The sequence below is a fragment of the Strix uralensis genome, chromosome 2 (assembly GCF_047716275.1).
Source record: "Strix uralensis isolate ZFMK-TIS-50842 chromosome 2, bStrUra1, whole genome shotgun sequence".
Lineage (NCBI taxonomy): Eukaryota > Metazoa > Chordata > Aves > Strigiformes > Strigidae > Strix > Strix uralensis.
Window position 1 is genome coordinate 119,471,697 of NC_133973.1, and position 23,132 is coordinate 119,494,828.

Genomic DNA, 23,132 nt, shown 5'->3' on the forward strand with positions numbered 1-23,132 from the left:
GTAGGTCCTCACTTGTGTCATGTGCAACTACTAAGCATTTTCCTCTAGACTGTGTTTCATGTTGCCCTTTTGTGCTTGAGATACATGCCACACTTTATTGTTTGCAGCGCAATAGTGAGTTAGGTTTAAAATCTGAAATACTCTTTCCCTTACTTATATGTATCACGTTACAGCACTCATTCTTCCAAAAAAACCCTGCAACTGGTTTTACATAGCACACTGTTCCTAAAACGCAACATTTGGGGAAATTGCTGTTTTTTCACAAGGTCTAAACTGGTGTTTACATATAGCAACTACTTAAGCTCTCTGCTTTGGTATACTGCTTTTAGTGGAAAATGCAGTTTACACTGGTGTCTAGTAGTGTCTAAATATTACTTCTGTCTCATCTTTTCTGCCCTTATACATTGTGGTTTTTATGGGGATCGAGAAAGTACTGGTGTGAGTTGGTAATTCTAAACTGTAAAGATGTAAGTGGAACATGTTCTAAGCATTACTTGAACTAGATTCAAGAGGTCTCTTCAGTTTTTCAAAGGGAAAGGCTGTGTCATTCAGGTGTTCTGGCTAACTCCTGTATTTGTTTAGATATATACACACCCTCATCCTTGTAGTATCTGAGTATGTTTCAGAAGTACATTAAAGATTACCAAATCTGCAGAAAGTGGTTCATTCTTTCCTTGCCAGCCTCATGCTATTTTAAGTGCATGTTTGTTGCACTGCATTTTTGCCAGCAAGCAGAGGTATGTATGTATTTGAAAGCTGTAGATTTTAAGTAATATTGGTGATTTTCGTTCTGTAGTTGTGAGCTGCCCTTCCCGTAAAACTGACTTGGATGGCTCTGCTGCATGGTAGCAGTGGATTTGTCTGCTGTCCTTATTGCAGAAAATCATCTAATCATAGAATCATAGAACACCAGGTTGGAAGGGACCTCAGGGATCATCTGGTCCAACCTTTCTCTCGTTTTAAATATCGGTGAACCAAGCCTTTAAATCCTAAAAAATAAATACTGAAATGTTGAGTTTGGGTACGCTTTAAAGATTTCATGAAGAATACCCTTTGTAGCTGATGACAGGCTGCCAAATTCTGCTCTTAATAAAAGCTTTCTTAGGGCTGCCTGGCCATGTTGATTGTCTACAGCTCCACTGTAAAGACAGTGATTTTTGTTTTGCCATATGTGGTAGTAACTGACTAGCTATATGATAAACACAGAATTTTGTTAAAAAAAGAATGATCCCAATTTGTTTCCTAAAAATGGTGTGTAGATGTGGCCAAGCAGTGTTTTTGCTTGAAGGTACTGCCTGTGTGCTGGAAGTGATTCATTTTTCTTGTTCTTCATCTGGCCAACCAGTATTATTTTTTTCTGTGTACACACGTACTTAAGTTTTTAACTATCTTTGGTTTGTTTGACTAGAAGGCACGGTGAAGTCTTGACTCTTTCTGCTATATGGTGTGGTAAATAAAATAAGCCTGGAGAGGATATGAAATTGACTACAGTGAACTTACTTTTGGTTGTACTGACTGAGTTTTTACATTATTCCTGAAATTTCAGTCTAAACTGCTTAATTTTCATGTGAGATACAATTTTAATACTTAAATGTAGCAAAGCTTTACTTTTCCATTTAAGTAAAAGAAATACAACACCACCAGAATCCAGCTAGTCTAACTGCATTTGCATTTATCACCTCACTCATTTGAAGGGGAGCTATTGGGCATTTAAAAAAAATAGAAATAATTTTGATTGTGAGTTAGTTTCTTTGTAGTTCTGTCCAGCGTGCTCATTAGATAAAGCACATTGATATTTTGGGAAACTTGGTGGTGATTCAAATATATTTAACTGTATGTATTTCCTAAGAAAAATACAAATTACTATGGATTACCTGGAAAAAAAATTTCTGACCTTAAGTTGTTTTATTTATTGTCTACATCTATTTTATCCAATTAGACATAAAGATATGATGAATTGGAGACTCTTATTAGAACAAAAGATTAAAATAGATGGGAAGAAGACAATATGAACTGTTAGGTTCATTTAATTTTAACCATAATCCAATAAGATTTTATAGTATGCATTCTTTGAGGAGCATTCTGATTTAAAGTATACTGTCATTTTAAAATGTTATACCAAACTATTTTTTCCCCTTTTCCACTTTTGATTTCAGATTCCTTTTAAACTTGAAAAATAGAATAATCTGTAATTACAGATTCCATTGAAAGGTACTAAATACAAATACATTGACTTTTATGAGGTACTGATTGTTAAAACAGTCACAGTCTGCCTTGAGATAACTTGGCTCAAAAATGCAGAAATAACCAGTCTAAAGGAAGATTCTCATGTGAAAAACAATACCTTGTAAGCCTTTTGAAGGGAGAATATGCTTTGAGGTGAGATGTTCAGCAAATGAGTGGTGTGCTCTGGTGGCATGAAGCTGATTTTACTTAAGCATGTTGTGGAAACTAATTTTTTGGCATATTAATATATATTTTTTTGGACCATAATTCTTCCCTTCTCAATGAAGACAAGTTAAAATAAATGGTAATTGAACTATTAAAATGGCAGGGAAGGCTGGGTAGAAACTGATGGGATCAGTTTACATTGGACCACAATTGTGAATGGATTCTCAGTCCCATTCCTGAGGCTTGAAGTGGTGCATATTCATATGTGGTTTCACAGAGTCTGCATCCAGCATCTCTTGTTAGCTTGTGCCTGGGGCGAAGACTGGAGGACTTGAGAGAGCACGTATCTCAAATGCTATTTAATTACCTTCTCAGGAGCCCTGGATTTATTAATTTGGGCACTTCTGCATTAAGATGCAGAACCATCTTGGGATTTGGTGCTTTCCTTGGGCTGCTAGCTCACTTCTAGCATGAGGAAATACCAGTCCAAACGTCCCTGATTCGTTAATAGTGAGGAGGGAGGGAGTGTGGCCTATGGAAAATGCAGAGGCTGGACATTACTCCTTTAGATTATTGATTAGTCAGAGCTAGTTTAGTGGCAAACCTTGAACTGTATTATCCTAAAAGCATTTGCTTTCTTAAAAATCCATTTAATGAAATGTGAGAAGTTAATAGAAGGGTTGAGTAAAAACTTTGAATATTTAATGTCAGGTATAATTTTTCCCATTAGATTGGCTTTTGGTATATCCTTCTGGGATATACCGTAAAATATACTTGTTCTTAGTAGGTAGTCTCACCAATTTGACATTTTGTTGTTATGAAGAAATCTGTTTTGTTAATAGTTTTGAATTTTTCCCCATAAAATATTTTTAAAATCATAGCTGTAGGCTTTTCAGGTTTGTTTTCACAGTAATCCATGAAATACTGAAATTTATCAAAATTAAGTTATGTATTTCTAAAATGTAAATTGTGAAATAGATAAACTGAACATTAGATTTTCATGAAAACAATACTTTTGATGATTTTAAATGCATGGAAACAAGCCCTCAATGTGTTCGTTTTCAGTGGGATAGATTTAATAGGTCTTTTCCATCTTGAACTTCCTTAACCTATTATGAAAGTTAATCTAATTGAAATTTGGAGGTATTCAGATTAATGACCTCAGCCTGACTTTAAAAGCAGTAAAAGATGGATTTCTTCAGAAAAGCAGTTTAGACCAACCACCATTTTTTCCTAATTGAGGTAACTATTCAGAAAAGCTTAAATTCAGAGATATGTGTAGCATATTTATAGGTAAAGCTGTTTTGATATAATGATTATTTTATACCCAGATCACACTGAAAGAAAAAAAAAAATGTTTGTAAATGTGGGTAAAAACTTACTGATTTGTATGTAGTCCCTCAACAGAGAACAAAATGCTCATAGTAAGAGCTATGAGATTCAAAAGGAACGTAACTGTTACTGCATAAATGTGTTGATAAGGTTTTTCTATTTGTTTTGGTAAATGGTTTGTCTAGAGCTTCTGTTGTTCCTAGTTTTACTTGTGTGCTTTTATATCTTAATTTCTGTAGAGTAAAGCATAGCTGTGTGAATTTACATGCTAATTGTATGCGGGATGTTAAGTGCTTGACTTGAAAGAAGCGCAGCGAGAATAAAGATATTCTTGCCTTTAATTTCTCACTAAAAGAATTTTCATAGAACCTTGAACAGGAATAAGTGTGAAGGGTCCTGTATGTAAATGGAAAAAAGGTGGGAAAGGGGGAATAAAGTAACATAATAAAAATGGGAGGAATGTGGTTTAATTTTGTATCTACAGCAATTCACAGAAATAACTTTAAAGCTTGTTATACATGAAAACCACAAACTAATTTTTAAAGGAAAAGATGAAAACATCAGTTACATTAATGTCTTGGATTTTTTAAACTTTGAGTTTAGTTTGTGCAGATGGGCAAGAAATACCAGAAAAACTGAAATGAATTAATGTTTTTAAAAAATCTTTTAATATTCATGGGATGTAGGTTGGGGTCACTGCAGTTGGATATGTTTCTTCTGTTATGAAATTGTTCTGTAGGACTTTATTTTTGTGGCTGTATACAGCAACTGTGTACAGCGTACACACCTCATGTTGTCGTAAGTATGAAACAGCTGATTTTTTAAGATTGTGAGCCTCTCATCAGACAAGCGAGAATCCAGTCTTACACCTCCGCATCATAGCCAGAGAAGCACCAAACAGAAGATGGTGTAAAGGAAAACAAAATAGTGAATATTTATTAGTAATTTTGGGATAGTATTAAGGTATTTTCCGTAGGTTTTTGCCTTAATTACACGGTATCAATTTTTATTTATGTGAAAGGGAAAGTAATTTTATTCTCAGTGAATATTTGAAAGGAAAAAACAAAACACCCCTCCCAAAAACCAAAACAAACCCAGTGCCTAACCCTCCTCAAGCAAAACAGGTTTTCTCTCTTTAAATAACCACATATACTTAAGCAAGTTGGAAAAGGAAATGTAATGAATCTTAAAAGATGTGAAAACCACAAGGATTTATTGTAATTCTTTTTGCAGCTGTTTGCTCTTGGTGTTTTGGGCGTTTTAATGTGTTTCTTCTTTTAAAAACTCCATTACTGTTCATTATTTGCTGTAAAAAGATTTATTCTGAAGTGCTGTTACTAAGCTTTAAATATTTTTATCTAGTGTAAAATTGCAGGAAAAACCCCTGCATAAATGAGCTATCGCAGTACTGTAGAATGCAGTCTTCAAACTGCCAGCTGGAAGTGGTCTTTCAGGCTGCTTACAAATGTTTTAAGTATTTGTATGCTAATGGGAAATTTGAAATATTTGTGTGCATATTTGAAATAATAAATACATGCATTGCTGCAGATGTGAATAGCCCTTTGCCCTCCTTGCTGCTTGGTTCTGCTTCCTGCCTGCTTCGTGCCACCGTTGCATCTCTGTGCCCATGCAGTGAGAAGGGTAAAAGAAACTCAGTGAAAATTACTGTTTCTGCTCATTTTCAGCGTGGAAGGAAAATAACAGCAAGGAGTGGGCAGTAGAGCAACACTTCATAACTGTGCAGACATAGGTTAGTTTGTGCTGTATCTACATGCCACATAGAGAATGTAGTTTTATATATGTTCTCATTAAGTGGGTTTGGATGACTTTTCAGTACTTGTAAGACATACATAGCTTAGAACAAATAGGTAAGGAATATGTTGAGGGCTTCAGATGTCTGAATAGCATGGTTATGTTTTATGTTCTTAGTGATAGTTGGCCCAAGAGGGCAAGTATTTGAAGTAATGAAGAAAAAAAGGTACGTGAAAATGTTGAGCCAGATTATGTGAGCTTGATCTATCTGTTCACTTTCTGCAGTTGCCAAGAAGGTTACACGCAAGCCAGTAAAACATGGAAAAAAGTGTTAATGATTTCTCCAGGAAAGATGATGTACACAGTTGCTTTAGAGAAGCAAGACTATTCAAATGTACTTTTTCTTGGAAGAAAATCTGTAAACTGGAATTACAAAGATGGGAAACACTGTCTTTTAAAATACTAATATTTTTCATTCTGTGATACAATAGCACTGCATTGTTCCATGTATTATGTTCCACTTTTAAGGGACAGAGCATGTGAAAGGTAAGCTGCAGCTCCAGTTCTAATCAAATTCAAAAGCCTTTTCCAGAAGGCACAGAAGGAAAACTTTAATAATGAAACAGTAGTTCATCTTCAGTTTTGTTCCAGTGTGGAACATTGTGCTTCTAGAACTTCCAGCACTGTATTATCAACAGCAGTTCCACATCTGATAGTTTCAGAACCTGAGCTGTGCCAAATCACACAAATAAGATTTCTGCCTTAATGTGTGAAGAATGCAGTTATTACATTTCAAAAAGTGAATGATCAGAGTTTTGAAAGAAAAGGTATGAAATAATCATCATATATTGAATTACTGGTTTAAAAGTGAAAATTATGCCAGCTTGGCAGTTGGATGGCTATGCTTTTAGAACCATTTTGGTATATGTGCCAGTATTGTTGCCATGTTATGCTTTATGTAGTTTCTGTAATACCACTTAATGCATGTTCAGCATCATTCTTGCATCACAGTTGCGTACAGTTTCATATTTTATTCACACTGCTGAATGCAAATGTCTGAATGCCAGAAGAAGGGTACTAGAGCATTTGTTTAGTATCATGTAACTTGTTTAGGAGAGTTTTTCATTGCTAAACTTGCTTTCTGTTTTGTGTTCACTCTGCATGTTTTGTGCAAAATATGCTTTTTCTGTTGCATATGAGGAAAAAGTAGCAAGTCATGAAAATGTGTTTATTAGGAAAGTAAATGTAAGTCCTTGGTGGCTCTTAGTGCTTCTAAAATGACAGCTGACTTGGGAGAATAAAATCATTTGGTATACTTTCATGCATGATTACGTCCGGATTTTTTCCTGCTTACAGGCCACTTCACGATTAATGTTAAAGGTAAAAAAATTTCTGAGTTTAGTTTCCATGGATAATCTGGTTTTAATCACAAGCATGTGTACAAGACAGGAAATAAATCACAAATTACTTGATGTTTGCTCTGAGTAGTACAGTAACTCCCCAGGTTCTATTAAACATAAAATAAAATTAGTTTCAGTTTCATCATTTTTAAAGTTAAACTTTAAAAATTATGTTGAGTGAGAGTAAGCCAGTCTACTGGGGGGTGGGGAAGGTGCAAATCTGGAGCAATCATGCTTTTGTTTTGAGTTGCGTTGTTTATTTGGCATGCATTTTTTTTTTACTCTTTAAATTAGGACCATCGTGCAAAACTGTTATCTAAAGACTTAATAACAAGTACAATTTGTCTTATCCAGTTATAAGTATTAATTCATTGTTGGAGTCTTGACTAAGAATGTTAATGGTTAATTAGACACATGTACTTTACTAGAGATGATGGCATGTAGTATGAATATCAGAAATAGGATTATTCAAGTGATGGTAGTTGCTGAAGACTGATAGTATGTTGTGCCTTTAAGCCTAGTTGGATAAAAGCTGGTCTTGAGCATTATTCTTACTACCTTTCAAATTCTTTTATGTATCTTTTTCTTCTTCCAGTTAATCATAAACCTGAATTTCCCAGGTGTCTGATATTTTTGGGAAACACTGATTTTAAAACTCTTTGCCCAGAATGTTGATACTACATTTGCATTTCTGCTTTATTGCTGTAGTAGCCACAGAAGTACTGACAGGTTTGAAAGAGTTCATCTAGATTTTGGGGGGAGGGACGGGATCGGTTATTGTATGTTGCTTAATTCTTGAGGCCTCAGGTGGGAAAACTGGTAATGTAGAATCTTCTTCATATTATTGTCAAAAAAAAAATTGTTTAAAAATCTGGTATCTTCAAAACTGCCTAGTGTCAAGGAAGATAAATGGTGTATCTTTAAAGAAGATGGGGAAGCTTTATTTTACTAGAGGTCTCTCATATTTATGAAGTATTTGAGCTCTAAATCTTTCACTGGACTGACACTGGGGACATTGTGAGTCAACCCTAACCTTCCATTATTCACCAGTATTATGGTGAAAATTCTGCAAGGTTCTGCAAAGCTTTAGAAGGGATGTGAGGACTTCATGTGACATACTGACTATAGGGTTGGGCCAAATCATTCATCTTTGAAGATGAATGATTGTCACTGGCCTGCTCTGGGTGTCCTTATCCATTCTGTTTAGGACTTTGTTTCCTATTCTGTATTCCTGGTTTTCTTTTATTGTAAAAGGCTTTAACTTTTCCTGTTGATGTGAAAGATATGAGCTGTATAAAACTTTATTTGGGGGTTGTAATACTAAACTTGATGGAAATGGGTTAAGGGAAAGAATCATATGCCAGATGCACAGTAAAGCCAGTTCTTGACGTGATTTGGCAAACCATTACATACCTCCCCATATGTATTTTGTTAGTATATGAATATCATGTATGTATTCTTAACCTGTTGTCTTAAAAAGGATTTATGGCTCTTCCGGGGGGTGGGGATGTTGATGGTGGGGGGAAGACTTCATTCTGGATTAATTTAATTTTGAAGTTTTTCTTTTTTGTAAATCAGTACACAATAATTAAGTGACAGAATACATGAGAACTTAAAAAAATAGATATCCTTTCTTGACTAATATGAATACTAATATAGAAAAGTAAAAGTAGATAGCTACTCTTCATGGATTTACAGATGGAGGAGATAGTAATGTAGAAAAGCATGAAGATGTGGTTTGACATCTTTCAGTTTGTTTCTCTAAAAATTTGGGAAGCACCATAGAATTGAAAACCCCAAATATGACTCTTGATAAACTTCATCTAAAATTCTTAAATGTTGTTTCAGAGTTCTGCTATAAATGAAACTAGTTCAATGTAAACATGCAAATAAAATACATGCTTTAATGGACAAAATAAGTCTGAAAGCCTGTGTCTCATTAAGATATGGAGAAGGTTAATATTATTGGGGAGTTGGCTATTTTCTCATATTTTTAGTTTTTGTCTGCATAACCTTAAAGGAACAGAGGTGGAACTGTATTAATGACATGCAGGGAAGGGTTAAATCTACAAGACAAAATTGTGCTGGGAAAGGACTGAAGTTCAAATATGTATAATTTAATGTGCCGATGCTTCCAGTAGAGGACTGGTGTCACGAGTTTAGAGAGCTCCTGCTTAAAAACAAACACTGCCCAAATCCAGTCCTGCTCTTATTGCGGGAGAATTTGCCTTGATCGTGACAAAACAAGAATAGGACTTTATGAGCAAGATTTAAATTTATGAAGAACATAATTATCTTGCCACAGTGATAAATCTGAGTAGTTGAACAGTCAGCATCTGAGGTAGCTTGTCTGCTGATTGGGTGCGTGTACAGCTACACGACACTCATAGCCTTCCCAGGACTTTGTGGTAGTGCCTTTGGTCGTTTCAGCAGTTGCTTTACCTGCCTCAGTTAATGAAATACCTTTGTGGCTTCAAGGATGTTTTTCAAAGTCTTCATCTCTTCTGCTTAGCAAATTTCAGTTGTGCAGTGGCAGCTACTGCAGGTGGGGATTGAGGGTAGTATAGTCATGGAGCGCTTAAATCAGCATTTGCTCTTGCCAGCTACAGTCTTCATAGTTTACACCTTTTCATTCATTGCAGTGTGCTTCCAAATGTTACTTTTCATGAATTGTGAATGTGGTATTCTCAATGAGGTATTGATCTGCACAAGCTTGCGTAGAGACTTGAGAAATATTATGTACAAACTGGTTACACTTGTACTGTCAGTGACACTAATCCTTTGATAATTCAAGGTGTGTTACAGAAAATGAATCTGTTGGATGATTATTTCAGTCCGATTCCCTAATTTTGCAATAAAGATGTGAAGACCTGGTTCTACCTCCAGGTGCTAAGGTTCATCTTTAAACTATTTGGGTATCTGCATTTAAGTTACACAGTGTATTGTAAACCAGAATCACTCAAAATTCATGCATAAATATACCCTGTCAGAGCATACTCAGCAGTCAGATGCTGATGAGATGCAAGATTTTGTAGAGCTCAGAATGACAGCAAGTTGAGCGAAATAGGTTGTTAAATAAGAAATATGGAAATAAAAATGGAAATAAAGTTACAAGAAGGCAAGAACAAGGTTGAGCGGAATAGGAGAGCAAAATGTGGGCTCTATGAAGATGGTCTGTAAAAAGTAGTGGAAGAATCTGATAACAGGTAAATGTTCTGTTAACCTTTCAAAGAAATTGTTGCATCTGTATACAGAACTTCGGTTTGAAGTGCGGACTTCGTTGGAGAAGCTGTTGCTTATGTGGAGTTTCTTTTTCAACACATAGCAAATAATGTTTGTAGTATATTAGAATGGATGTGTTTTCCTTGTGTACATCAAAAGTTGCAAACAGGTAACTAAGTAACAAGTTCTGTGTTTTAGTCTGTGTTCATAACCATGTTCTCATCCATGTGTTGATACTTACAAATTTGTCACCTGACATAATTTTGATAACTTATTTTTAAATGCATATTTTTACTATGAGAATTATACTATGAGCTTGCATCTTGAAATCTGAATGAACCATGATGAAAAATAGTACCAACAGTCTCTTTGATTTGAAATATTTTAGTCTTGAATATGATGCCAGTGGACTTCCTTTGTATGTAAGATGATAACAAAGGAAGTTCTGTATTTCTTACCATGTGGTCTTGGCTTAGTTCTGTGCAAATGTGGTTTCATCATTAAGGCCTTTTGTACTTTGTTGTTCACAACTGAAGAATGTTGTAGACAACCGAGTGTCTTTTAAGTGGAGTAGATGATGGAAGGGTTAAGTTTAATAGTATTCCTAACACACACTGCCTGATAGTTAAATCTGTTATTCAAACTTGAAATTATTCCTAATATTGTGCTTTTCAGTCCTCTTCATTACACGTTAGGAGGTGCTTCCTTCGCTCTACGTATATGAGATCTGAGGCTTAATACTTTTTAAATGTTTGATGCTCACTTACAGAAAGCTGCTTCACTTAGGGTTGGAACAGTAACATTCTTACAGGTGGTAGCCACTTTTACTAAAATAAGTAAAACGGTACTGGAAAGTTGAGATGAATCTTAGTGCAGCATCAGCAGAATGTCCAGTTGTGCAAGGACAAAAGGCCAAGTTTGAGTCCCAGCTTGCCAGACAGTGAAGCTTGTATAATAGCAGCAAGTAGAGAATCTCTGCTCTTCAGTTTTATGTCGTCGAGTTCTCTGTATATCCTGTCTTAAAAATGTTCACAAGTTCCTTCGTGGTGGTATGCACAACTTTTAGCCCAGATCTGAATAGTAATCTGCTTAGACTGGGCAACTGCAGGCTTGGTTTGTTGCAAGGACTAGTTATGTCATACTGAAACAGATCTGTAAATGCTTTAATCTCTACAAAACACAAGTTTTCTTGAGAAATGATATCTTTATTCAACATTGCTTTGTGGTTTTTTCATAAACAGGTAAGTCCTTATGTTAGTGGACCAACATGTCATAGAGCATTTGCAGGATACCCTGCAGTTTATTAATGATGTTCTGTTGTCTTTGTCTTGAAATACAGATTCCACTTCCTGTGTATTTCAAATCTAATGTAAGATTTTCTTTTTTTCTACCAAATAATGGTTTTTATTATGGTGGAAGCTAGAAGTTGGTGTCCTGTATTTGTCATGAAGTAATTGGAGATAAAAATTGCCACCCAGCAGAATTAGCACAGAAAGGAAATCACTTAATTGCACAATGAATCACCAAATCTTTTGAAGGACCAGGGGCAATGAGCACAAACTGAAACACATGAGGCTCTGTCTGAACATCAGGAAACACATTTTTAATGTGAGGGTGACTGAGCACTGGCACAGATTGCCCAGCGACGTTGTGGAGTCTCCATCCTTGGAGATAAAAGCAGTGGCTCTAGGTGGCCCTGCTTGAGCAGGGGGATTGGACCCAATGATCTCTAGAGGTCTCTTCCAATATTAACCCTTCTGTGATTCTGTCATCTGAATAAAGCTTTGACTTTATTGAAGTTTATATAAATTAACACTAAAATCCTATTACTTGCTTAGGTATTTTGAATGCTTCCTTATTAGGTTTCATTTCAGTATAGATGTATGTATTGCTTAGTACTGTTAAATTTTACATTTTCAAATGAAGCACTTCAAAGATGAAAGTTCTTTGAGTGAATCTTGAGTTGTTGCTCTTTATAAGGACCGTGCGACCACAGCTTGCCCTGCCCTTACCCCCAGCACAGTCTTGTGGCTTCAGAGATTTTAGCCCCACAAAGATAATCAATTCTGCTGTCATTATTTTGGAAGAGGAGGTTAGGACACTGGCCTAACTTGGCACCTGCTGCAAAAATGACAGGTAAGGAATCCTACAGGAGGGAATGGGGAGCGTTGTGTGAAGTTGTGTAAAGCAGCATTGCTAACACTCCAGAAGTAAATGTGCTGTGTGTGTCAGTGAGTTTCATAATTCCTTAGGAATGCTGTTTTTTTAAATTAGAGAAAGTTGGATTATGCACAATCTAGGAAGTTTCCCTTGAAGCTGTATTCCCCCTAGTTCGTGGAAGATCCAAAATATCCTCAAACTAGTGAGGTCAGCACATCTCAACTATATCTAAGTACTTTTCTGTAACACAAAGTTTATGCTGATTTTTCTGTAATCTTAAAGTCTGATAAAGTCATCTCTTAGGTTTGTCTATACACATTTTTGCTACTTAAAAATTATTTTGAAATCAAACTAAGTATTAATAAAGCTATGCCTATTTAAATGTTTCTGAAATTTTCTTAGCGGTTCACTCATCTCAAGATTGCATCATTGTAAACTCGTTTGCACAGTGTGTAGCGCAATGATATTCTGACTGGTTAAAGTAGTAGAGCAATACTGATACTACTTAACTCTATGCTATCAGTGCTAGTTTAACTATATCTCATTTACAGCAGACTTCCAAATTTGCTTCAAACTCTGTATGGAAACAAGCCATAAGTTTCTGTGATAGGTGAACTCACTCAGAATTTCTAGAACCTGACATAAAACAAGCTAATGAAATTTTAACTGTAGCTTCCAGTGCTGATTGATGCAATGGTTTCAGATGCTTTTGATCTGTCAGGTTTCTTGTTTTCTTTGTTAATTGGTGAAGTCACATCTATACGTCATTATTTCTAGGTGAAAGAGATGATGAGGGTTAAAGGTTATTCCCTTGCTTCTTCAACAGTTTTGTACTTCTTAGCTGTTCATGATAAGGTAAAGTATCACAAAATGCTCAGGAACTTTGCATCCGTGTAACAGGGCATGTGAGTTCTGAATGGAGAAAATGATACTGTTACTTGGATGTTTTTCCAAGCTGCTCAGCATAAACACAATCATTGAAAGTAGAAATCTGAACATCTGAAGACATTTCTGCTCCATTAATGACAGCATACATAGAATGGATAATTATGAAAATCACTGTCTGATCAGCCAGCTGTTCTGGTGCTGCAGATTCCTTGACTTGACATTGGCATGTTAGTGAGCAATATAGAGGAGGGGGCTGTATTAAAAAATACAGGATTGAGTGGCCGTTTCATATAGGATTATTTTAATGACTTTGCAGCCTCATAGTTCACAGAATTTTGTGAAAATGTAATGTATATATTTATATATAAAAATATATCCCTTTAATTACGTGTGATAGAAGCCTGAGTGATGTTAAGAAGTTAAAGATTTCCCTTCTGCTGATCAAATCCAAACTTCTTTGAAACTGTAGGAATCTTTTTTTACCAAAAAAAATGGATCCTTCTTTTGTATTAAATGCATGATCTTACATCTAGGACCATAATGACTGACAAATGAACAGTTTTTATTAAATTTAGAAAGTACTTATAAATATCAGTGTCTTCAAATTCTGACCTTGCTTAAGATGCACAGATTAAATCTTTGTCCATTCTGTTTAAATATTTTTCAGACATGCTCATCATTCCTAAATGCTGGAGAAATAGTTTAACCTCTGTATGAGTAAAGTTTTGCAATCCAGGCAAAACAGAAAAATAAATGTGCCTTGATTGTAGTATTGTCACTGGTATGGGTTTATTACCTAGCCACTACTAAGTGCCACTGTTTTTTCTTTTTTGAAATCTGATTCCAGAAGAGGAATATTACTACATTCACATTCCTCATTCTGTGGATACCCTATACCTTACAAATTGAAAGTTGTGAAATAGACGTAAAATGCTTTTAATGGTCTTGTCAAGGACATTGAACGCCTTGCTGGCTCAGTTCAAGTAGTAGTTGTCCTTTTGTTTCTAGGAACTTGATTTTCCTTTTGAGCCTTAATTTGGTAATGTTCATTTTTTCCTTTAAGTACTTACTTGTTTCTAGCTGTCTGCAAGTATATACTCTTATGGAGAGAATTTGGGGAACACAAGATTTGGGAAGGGTATGTTGCAGTTTCTTTCCTGTAATCACTGGCAGCCGTGCATGATGCCCAGGTGACAGTTGATTTACTCTCAGGTGGTTTTATTGTTGCACATGTGTACTTTTGTCCTCAGCAGGGACTACTCATGATTAAGGTGAGCAGGTTTGGCCAGAGTTGAGTAAAAACTAAGAGAAGAATGGGGAGGAAAAGATTGCTTGACCATTTAAAAATGTCTAGCACTGTATCTTCTTCTAGTACATCAGCAGCCAACATTATTATTTGTTACCTTTTGATAGGTAAACGTGAACAAATGCAAACATGAACACAGCTCTGCGGATCATCTCGGGTTCCCTTTGGAAACCCCAAGTAAATGGCCACAAGGGATTGTGTTTTCCTGAGAACAGCTCGGCATTGGAGTTCTTCCTTTGTGTGATGGATAGTGGCTCTGCTACTCTCAGAATGATACCTGTGCCTGCTGGTGCAAAATGTGGTCCACTTCAGTGGAAGTCAAAATTTTACCCATGCTGCTGTTCTGTTTTGCTAGGTAATTTTTTAAGTAGACATAAAATAAAAGGGGAAATGCAGGGGGGGAAGCTCTTTGTTACAGTAGCCACCAAAAATACTGTTAATTTGAAAAAAACCCACAACCCTCTTCTGTCAGTCAAGCCAGTGAAGCTGCTACATCTGTGTTCAAGGTAAATGTAAGACATGTTGTAGATTGTCATGGCTGTTTCTGCTTGGTATGCTCCTGTGGCAGCTTGGAGCTTGTCTTGCATAACAGTTCTGTATTGGAAAGACAGTAGTGGAGAGTGCTCTGTTACACTGAACATGTGTTACTTCAGATAGCTTGTACTGAGGAGCTGGTTATAAATTTTCCTTAATAATGGCACAATATATGCACAGTATTGCTCAGTTTGTGTGTGATGCATCTGTTCTCTTCAGAATAGGCATGTTTATCATGCTGTTAATCTTCTAGAATATTTCCGATTAATTTTGTCTGGTATCATACCCACTTTGAGCTTTAATTTAAAGAAAAGCTTTATCATATGAATGACGTTGATTTGGAGTCTGTTACTTTGGAAATAACTATTTGCTGTGTTCCTGCTTACTCTTACAAATACCTCTTTTCAGCACTAGCTGCTAGGATATGTTCAGGTCTAATGAAGTAATTACTGTTAATCATAAACAGTAGGGTTTATATAGGGTAGGGAAGTTGGAATGATCTTATTTCTCGTAGAGATAGAATGCTGAAGAAACAGTGCAGAGCCAGAGACATACTGTTAAAAAAAACCAAAAAACAACCCACAAAACAACCAACCAACCACACACACTGTAATCACTTTGTAAATATTTGAGTTATGGTAAATGATTAATTTGTAACACTGCTGTGTACTGGTTGGGTTTAGGGATTGTCTTCAAAAACGTACCAGTTTTATTTGGCTACAGTTTTGCCACTAATACATACTAGTTCCAAGAATCTGGCTCACTACTTTCTCTTTAGTAAATCTGGGTGGCCAAGAAAGAGAAGGTAATATACACTGGCAGTTACAGAAACTGGAGAGGCTTGTGTTAGGCATTTGGAGGTCTTAGCCTTGCTGTTTGTAGATAGGGGAAGAAAGGAAGAAAAGCGTAATTAATATGTTTTTTTAATAATATTAAAATACAGATCAAAATATGTGCAGTTTGTAACTGTAGCTTACTTTTAAGATGGGTACATATCAATAACTGGATTAGTTTCACCATGTGGAGGTAATGTCTCAGGACACTAATATTTGTCCATATGACAATTCTAGCCTGGTCCCTGTGGCTGGCGGTCATCGCTACAGCCATTAGCGCATTTGACCTGCTAAGTGATTTTAATACTAGCGCTTGCAAAATTATAGCTCTAGTTACAAAGGGTTAAGTGCGCTGTGCTCTGTCATATCTGCTTTAGGAAGACAGTATCCATCTTGATGAATGTCTGTCTTATGGAATAGATAACAGAACTTTTGAAATTCGGTATATTAGCAAGCTGCCCCATAGAGGGGAAAAGATCAAAAGGAAGCAAAGGGGACAACTGATGAATTAACAGCACTTCTCATAGGACTCAGACATTAAATTGTGCCAACTTTGAAACTGTGTTTTCTCTGAGCTGCTAGCCTCAGCCTTTTTTTCAGCTGTATCTGATAAGGTAAAGGTTGCCTTTATTGTAAGTGTTTGTGGTTGTGTGTTGTAATTTGCACGTATGTCACTTCTGAGTTGCTTTTTGGGACTGTTCCTGAAGCGAAGCTAGCCCGAAAGATGTAACCTCTATGTGGCTTTCCAAAGTAATTCTTTCTGTAACAAATCTTTGCAGGGTGTGCTAAGTTCTCTGATCATCAAACAGGACCTCAAGGTGTTGGTAAATTGTTTTAAGAAGTCTTTATCTGAGAGCATATGGAGTTCTTCATCCCCTTGCACTGCTGTAATCAGGGGCTTTTCAGGCAGTCTCCCTCCTTACAGAGATTCGTTAGGGTTCCTTGGCTCTGCAACATGTTTCTATGTTTGCTTCCCCAGCCTGACTAATGGATTATGTTAAACCTATCAAACATTGCGGTACTCGCAGGTTATTTTAAATTGGAGGTATTTGTGGAGAAGAGGTGATTTTAATTGGGGGCAGGGGAGGAGGGAATGTGTGTGTACAGGTGAGAGCTGTTTTGAAGCCTGAAGGGGCTGGGGCAGGGAGATGTTGAATTTTAAACACTTTGGATAATTATTTTGCATGTGGACTCTGGAAGATGACCCACAGAGTTAAAGATGGATACCCTTATTAACACTTCTAGTTATTATTTAGGCCTTTTTAGATATAATTGCAATAGTTTTAATTAAGAATTAATAAATGTAATAGGAATAAAATTTATTCTGACTTGCTGTTCTTCCAACTGCACTTACTGCAAAAATGCAAGCAGATCTATTGCAGAAGTTTTAAAATCACAAAAGTCTTCAATTTTTGCATCAATTTCTAATGCTTTTAGTATTAAAATATGTTTTAATGAGACTTGTATGCAGTTCTGTTCTGAGAAGTTATTATAAAGCAGGACAACATTTTAATGCCAGTTCAGTTGTATTATTTTCATATATAGCTTTGCTCCTTTTAAGTATCTGTTAAATGTCTGTACCACAGCAGGCTGTGGAACAGGAGGAGGCTGTATTTGTGCTTCCCAGTGAGAGCAGTTAGTTCTCAAGTTTCAGTAATAACTGTGTTGTGCACAGGGATCCTAATTATTGCAGTGGCAATAATATGAGAAGGATGAAATGCCACTTTGGCCACATGCATTGGCAGGCCTAGAAGACGACAGTGTGGTGTTTGATACGTGTGTGTTAAAAACCCTCCAAAGAGAAGTGACTTGGGGCTCTCTGGAGCAGAACTGCACTTAATCTACTCCAAGGAGAAGTATGAAAATCTAGGAACTTGTTAATGTTCTTGGAACAGATGGTTTTTAACTGCTGAGGTAGTAAAATTAAAGTTAAAATCTTTAGAGGAAATCTGTGTAGTAACAACTAAGTGGTAAGAATGGGTAGAGAATAAATGGATTTTTTTTCTGGTAATGTGAAGTTTTATTATGGTTTATTTCTCCGTATTACACTTATGGCTATTTGAAAAGAAGCTACTGTATTTTCTGGTCTGTTTGACAGTTATTTACTGTTTCTTTATTTTTTAGGTTACTATTAAAATCTTAACATGCAGATGAAGACTGGCTTGTGCAGAATCCTTCTGCTATCTTACGCATACAAAAGGAAATCCTAAACCAACTTTTAGTATGAGGTATGTATTAGGATACTTGGTTTTATTTAACAATTACTGAAATTTAGGAGCCCTCTTTTTTTTTTTTTTTACATTTGTGATTTGATGTAGAGTAATTCTGCTTCTGTGCTTCAACTGATACTTGCTTTCAGATCATGCAATTCCTTGTGTAATTCCTGTTATATGTTAACATGTTTTTAAAGTACTTGAAGTATATGTACATAGCCTCTTGCAGAAAAACCAAAATCTGGCTAGTCATAATGTGTCTTACAACCAAAAACCATTGTGCCACGTTACTGTGATGCCATGTCTGAGCTACTGGATGTTGTTGATACACTGTGCTCAGAATCCAGTTTGTACAGTCTGATTCTGAACAGTCCTCGGGGTTAGCTAGTAGGCTTTGGTCTGGAGGGCTGTGTCCATGTGCTCTGCAAAACCGGGGGTAGAGTTCCATTTGTGGACATGCAGGTATGTAGTGTCATCTGCCTTGGGTGTTGGAAGTTTCTCTGTGGGACTCCCTTTTAAAGGGAGATTTGTCCAGCTTGGTTTGATACTTTTGAAATTCTAAAATATCAGTTGTTTTTATAAAGTAAAAATAGTTTTAAACACTGATGGAATTTGACCAAGATGTGCAAGTTCTACTGATAAAGTAAGAGGAATTTGGGTTAGTTCTCCTCTGTGTTTGTTTGGCCTAGTAAACATACTCAGAACTGTCTCTATAGTTGTGTTAACAGTAAATAGAGAACTAGATATATAAAGAACAAGATATATTGAGCTATTTATTAATGACACGTGAAAGATGTCTCTCCCTGTGGCTGGGAGGTTGCACTAGATGATCTTCAAAGGTCTCTTCCAACCAAAACCATTCTGTGATTCTATAGTAGTAGTCTATATGATTTATTGCTAATTAGAGGGGTCCTTTTACTGATTTCCAAGGCAGCTGGTAAATTAAGTGTGGGAAGTAAGCAGTTAAACTTCAGAGTTGCATGGGAAGTATAAATGTGATGGGGTCCTTTGTCACTCTGTAAAATGCATGGGAAGAGCAACATGAAAGAATATTTCTGCAGTCATATATCTCACACTGTACTGTGACTTACAGCTAATACTGAAAAGTTGCCTATGTGGTCTTTGATTCTGAAGACTGAAATAATTCAAAATTTCTACTCAAGACAGGCAGAATTCTATGATACTCTCCACAGAACCTCTGTCTCCTTCTTTTCTACCTTTTACTCTCTACCTGCTATGCCTTGTTGATCCAACCCCCTGCTAAGAGCAGGATGTCAGGTAGAGCAGGTTCCCCTGAACTATGTCCATTTGGGTTTGGTCTCCAAGGGAAGGAGACTCCACAACCCCTCTGGGCAATCTGTACTGGCGCTTGGTCACCCTCACAGTAAGTTTCCTCATGTTCACAGAGAACCTCCTGTGTTCCCATTTGTGCCCATTGCCTCTTGTCCTGTTCCTGGGCATCACTGGGAAGACTCCCGTGTCACCTTTATATCCTCTCATTAGGTGCTTATAAATATTTATAAGATTTCACCCCACCTTTTCCAGGCTGCAGTCCCAGCTCTTTCACCCTTTTATAACATGAAAGATGCCCCAGTCCCTCAGTTATCTTCCATTCATGGAACTCAACCCAGTATGTCTGTGTCTCTTGTACTTGGGATCCCAACACAGGACACAACACCCCATATCGCAGAATCATCAAGGTTGGAAAAGACCTTGTAGATCATCCAGTCCAACCATTAACCTAGCACTGACAGTTCCCAACTACACCATATCCCTCAGTGCTATGTCGACCCGACTCTTAAACACCTCCAGGGATGGGGACTCCACCACCTCCCTGGGCAGCCCATTCCAACACCTAACAACCCGTTCTGTAAAGAAATGCTTCCTGACATCTAGTCTAAACCTTCCCTGGCGCAACTTGAGGCCATTACCTCTTGTCCTATCTATCGCTTGTTACTTGGTTAAAGAGACTCATCCCCAGCTCTCTGCAACCTCCTTTCAGGTAGTTGTAGAGGGTGATGAGGTCTATGTCTCACCAGTGCTGAGCAGAGGGGAAGGATCACCTCTCTCCATCTGCTGGCAATTTTCTGTGTAGTGCAGTGCAGGATGCCATTGGCCACCTTTGTGTCCAGGTCACATTCTTTGCTCATGGTTGTTCTTGGACTTGGTGTTCACCAGGACCCCTGGGTCTTACCTGCAAAGTCACTTTCCAGCCAGTTGGCCTCCAGCCTGTCCTTGTGCCTGGGATTATTCCTTCCCAGGTGCAGCACTTGGCATTTCCCTCTGTTGAATTTCATGAGATCCTTTGGGCCCATTTCCCTGGATGGCAGCATGACCCTCTGGTGTACCAGCCACTCCTCTCAGCTTTATATCACCTTGTATCACCTGCAGACTTGCTGAGGATGTACTCTTTCCCATCAACCAGATGATAAATGAAGATGTTGAAAAGGACTGGCCTCAGTACTGATTCCTGGGGTACCCTGCTACTTACAGGCCTCCAACTGGACTTTGTGCCATTGATGACAACCTTCTGGGCCTGGCTGTTTGGCCAGTTTTCAGTCCACCTCACTGTCCACTTACTGAGCCTGTACTTCATCTGCTTGTCCATGAAGATACTATGGCACACAGTGACAAAAGCCTTCCTGAAGTCAAAGAAGACAATATCCACTGCTCTCCCCATATCCACTGAACTGATCACCTCAGCATAGCAGGCAATCAGGTTAGGATCCTTAAGGATTTGCAAATGACAGTTACCTTCTTGGTCTGGAAATGGTTTCCAGGAGTAGTTGGGCCATCACCTTCCCAGGGCCTGTAGTTCCCTGGATCCTCCTTCCTGCCCTTCTGGAAGATAGGAGTGACATTTGCTGTCCCCTAGTCCTCACACACCTCTCCCCATTGCCAGGTCCTTTCAGCAGCAGAGCATGGCCTTGCAGTGTGAGCAGCCAGCTCCCTCAGCACTCAGGGCTGCCTCCCATCAGGCCCAACACACTTCACTTGTGTCCAGTTTAAGTGTGCCCTAACCTGAACCCTGTTACCTATTTGATATTGAAAGGGGGGGGGGGGGGGGGTGTGCCAGGGGCTGAGGAGATGGGAAAAAACGAATAGGCACCTTGTTTTGTGGTTTTGCCTTGCCCTTTACTAAGGAGTTTCCTGTTACTTTCTAGTTGTAGTTAAATCGCAGTAAAACTGTAATATAAAAATAATCAATAATGTGTAATATACATCAGGCTGTAGAAATAAGCAAGCTACAAGCATTTACTCACAAAATCTAAAAAATATAGTTAAAACTCTTTATCAGAAAAGTAGTAGTAAGAGATTTTAAAAAAAAGTTTTGACTGAAAAGAGATTTTTCTATCCAGCTGACATTTTGTCTTGACCATGTAGCTGTTGGGAATTCAGTGATGCTTGTCCTTATGTATCAGACTGCCCCTGTGCAAAAGAACCATTTGGGAGCCTCAGCGTTTGGCAGGTTTCCCAGGCGTCTCAGAGTTTTTCTGTCCTCAACTTACAGTTTCCTTCCTGTGAAGGAAAGAGCGGATGGCCAGGGTTCCTTGGGGATACAAGTGTTTCTTTGACTGGCTAAGTAATGACTCCTTGTCTCAGTAGACTGATAAAACACTTTCTTTCTCTTTCTCCATTGTTCGTTTGTGTGTGTGCACTTCAGACTGCAGTGTGAACCTGGCTGACAAAGCCTAATGGCCCAATTAAATTGTATTAAAAATTGAGGGAAGATTAGATAAAAATGTGAGTGGATTGCATTGTATTTGGGGCGGAGTGTGCAACAGAAAACTGCAAAAAAGTTGCAAAAGGCTGGGAGAATAAGCCAAATCAGTCCCATTAAAAAATTTACACCTGCTCAGTTTGATCTTCCTTAACTTGTTGCTGAGCAGTATTTGTAGAGATGAGAGCTGGCCTTCGTGTGTCACTGCATTCCCTTCTTCAGCTCTGAAATAAACTTGCATACAGTCCTGTTAGACCCGAAAATGCACCAGGCTCTGACTTAATTTGCAGTGAGTGCTCTGTCAAGCTGCCTGCTGCTGGGGTTCCTCAACAGTGGTCGGGAATTCCAGGTAACCTCTTGGAAGGACTGTCTGGGAAAGCGTTAGCGCTTCCCACCTCTTTATCCAACTAATTTTGCTAATGCATTGCTCCATAGTTTGCTATTTGAGTCTTGTTGTTTGCCGTACTTTGATTACAAAAGTATGTTCTCAAGGAAGTTATCACTTAAGTGTCTCTTGGTAACTCCTCAGCCTGAATTCTACTTACTTCCTCCAAATGTTCTCCATTGCATTAGGTGACAATGAAAACCACTGGTGGCTATAGGCCCTCAGAACTGAAGATGACTTTCTGCTATACTGTGATCATGTGCAAAACGCTGCTCTTCAAGTTGGAATTACAAGGACCATCAGGGGTGAGAATATAACCATGTTGTCACTCATTGTAGCACTTAACTAACAGCGACTGTGACTTTAGTGATGAAATCTGTTTCCTTTGTGCTCAGGTATCAGTCTCTTTGTGTTATTTTTGTGCATAACATGTTATTTTTTTTCTGTTCTATGCTGTGTTCTTGGGCACCAGGACAATGCTGTTACCTAATAAAACAGTTATTAAGTCTGTAGCAGCTAGCTCAACAGCAGAGAGGGATGAATTGATCACTCTCACTTCCGCTGTATTCCTTCTGCTTATGGACAGGTCTGCCCTGCGAGACCTGAGGGAATGGGGCTGTTTGAAATGGGAAGGGTCCCCCAGCAGCACCCTGGATTGGGAAGGACACGTCAGAAGAATCTGAATACGATGTCTGCTCGTGAGGTTCAAGATGCCTTTTCCTGTACGAGGAGACGAGTTACAGCTATTGTGATGTTACTGTCTTCAGTCTCTGGCAGAGAAGGTGGTACCCAACGTTAGGCAAAGTTGAGCTGATAATAAAGCTGATGTTGGCCAACTTTGTGTGTGACTGAGGTCTTGACGCCCTTTTTATCTAGACTGTATCGGAAGCTGATTTTCTTCCCAGAAATACTAGTGCTGGGGAATGGTGTTGATAAAAGGATTAAAGTCTGTACATGCTACAACAGGAATCAGAATAAATGATATGTCAAAAGAC

General features: G+C 37.8%; 1 protein-coding gene across 6 annotated transcripts in view; it reads left to right on the forward strand.

Moving 5' to 3' along the window:
- PSPC1 (paraspeckle component 1) overlaps positions 1–23,132 on the forward strand; it is a 64,426-nt gene extending 41,294 nt beyond the window's left edge. For 3 of the 6 annotated variants that reach the window (XR_012627715.1, XR_012627710.1, XR_012627713.1), the window contains 2 exons: positions 17,943–18,046; positions 22,326–23,132. Coding sequence is in view for 1 of the 6 variants with exons in the window: in XM_074860107.1 (XP_074716208.1) it covers positions 14,559–14,660 (102 nt within the window). In the remaining 5 variants the exon portion in view is untranslated. Of the gene's footprint in view, positions 1–14,558; positions 14,798–17,942; positions 18,047–20,422; positions 20,751–22,325 lie in introns of those variants that run through there. The other 3 variants (XR_012627711.1, XR_012627714.1, XM_074860107.1) reach the window with 2 other exon arrangements.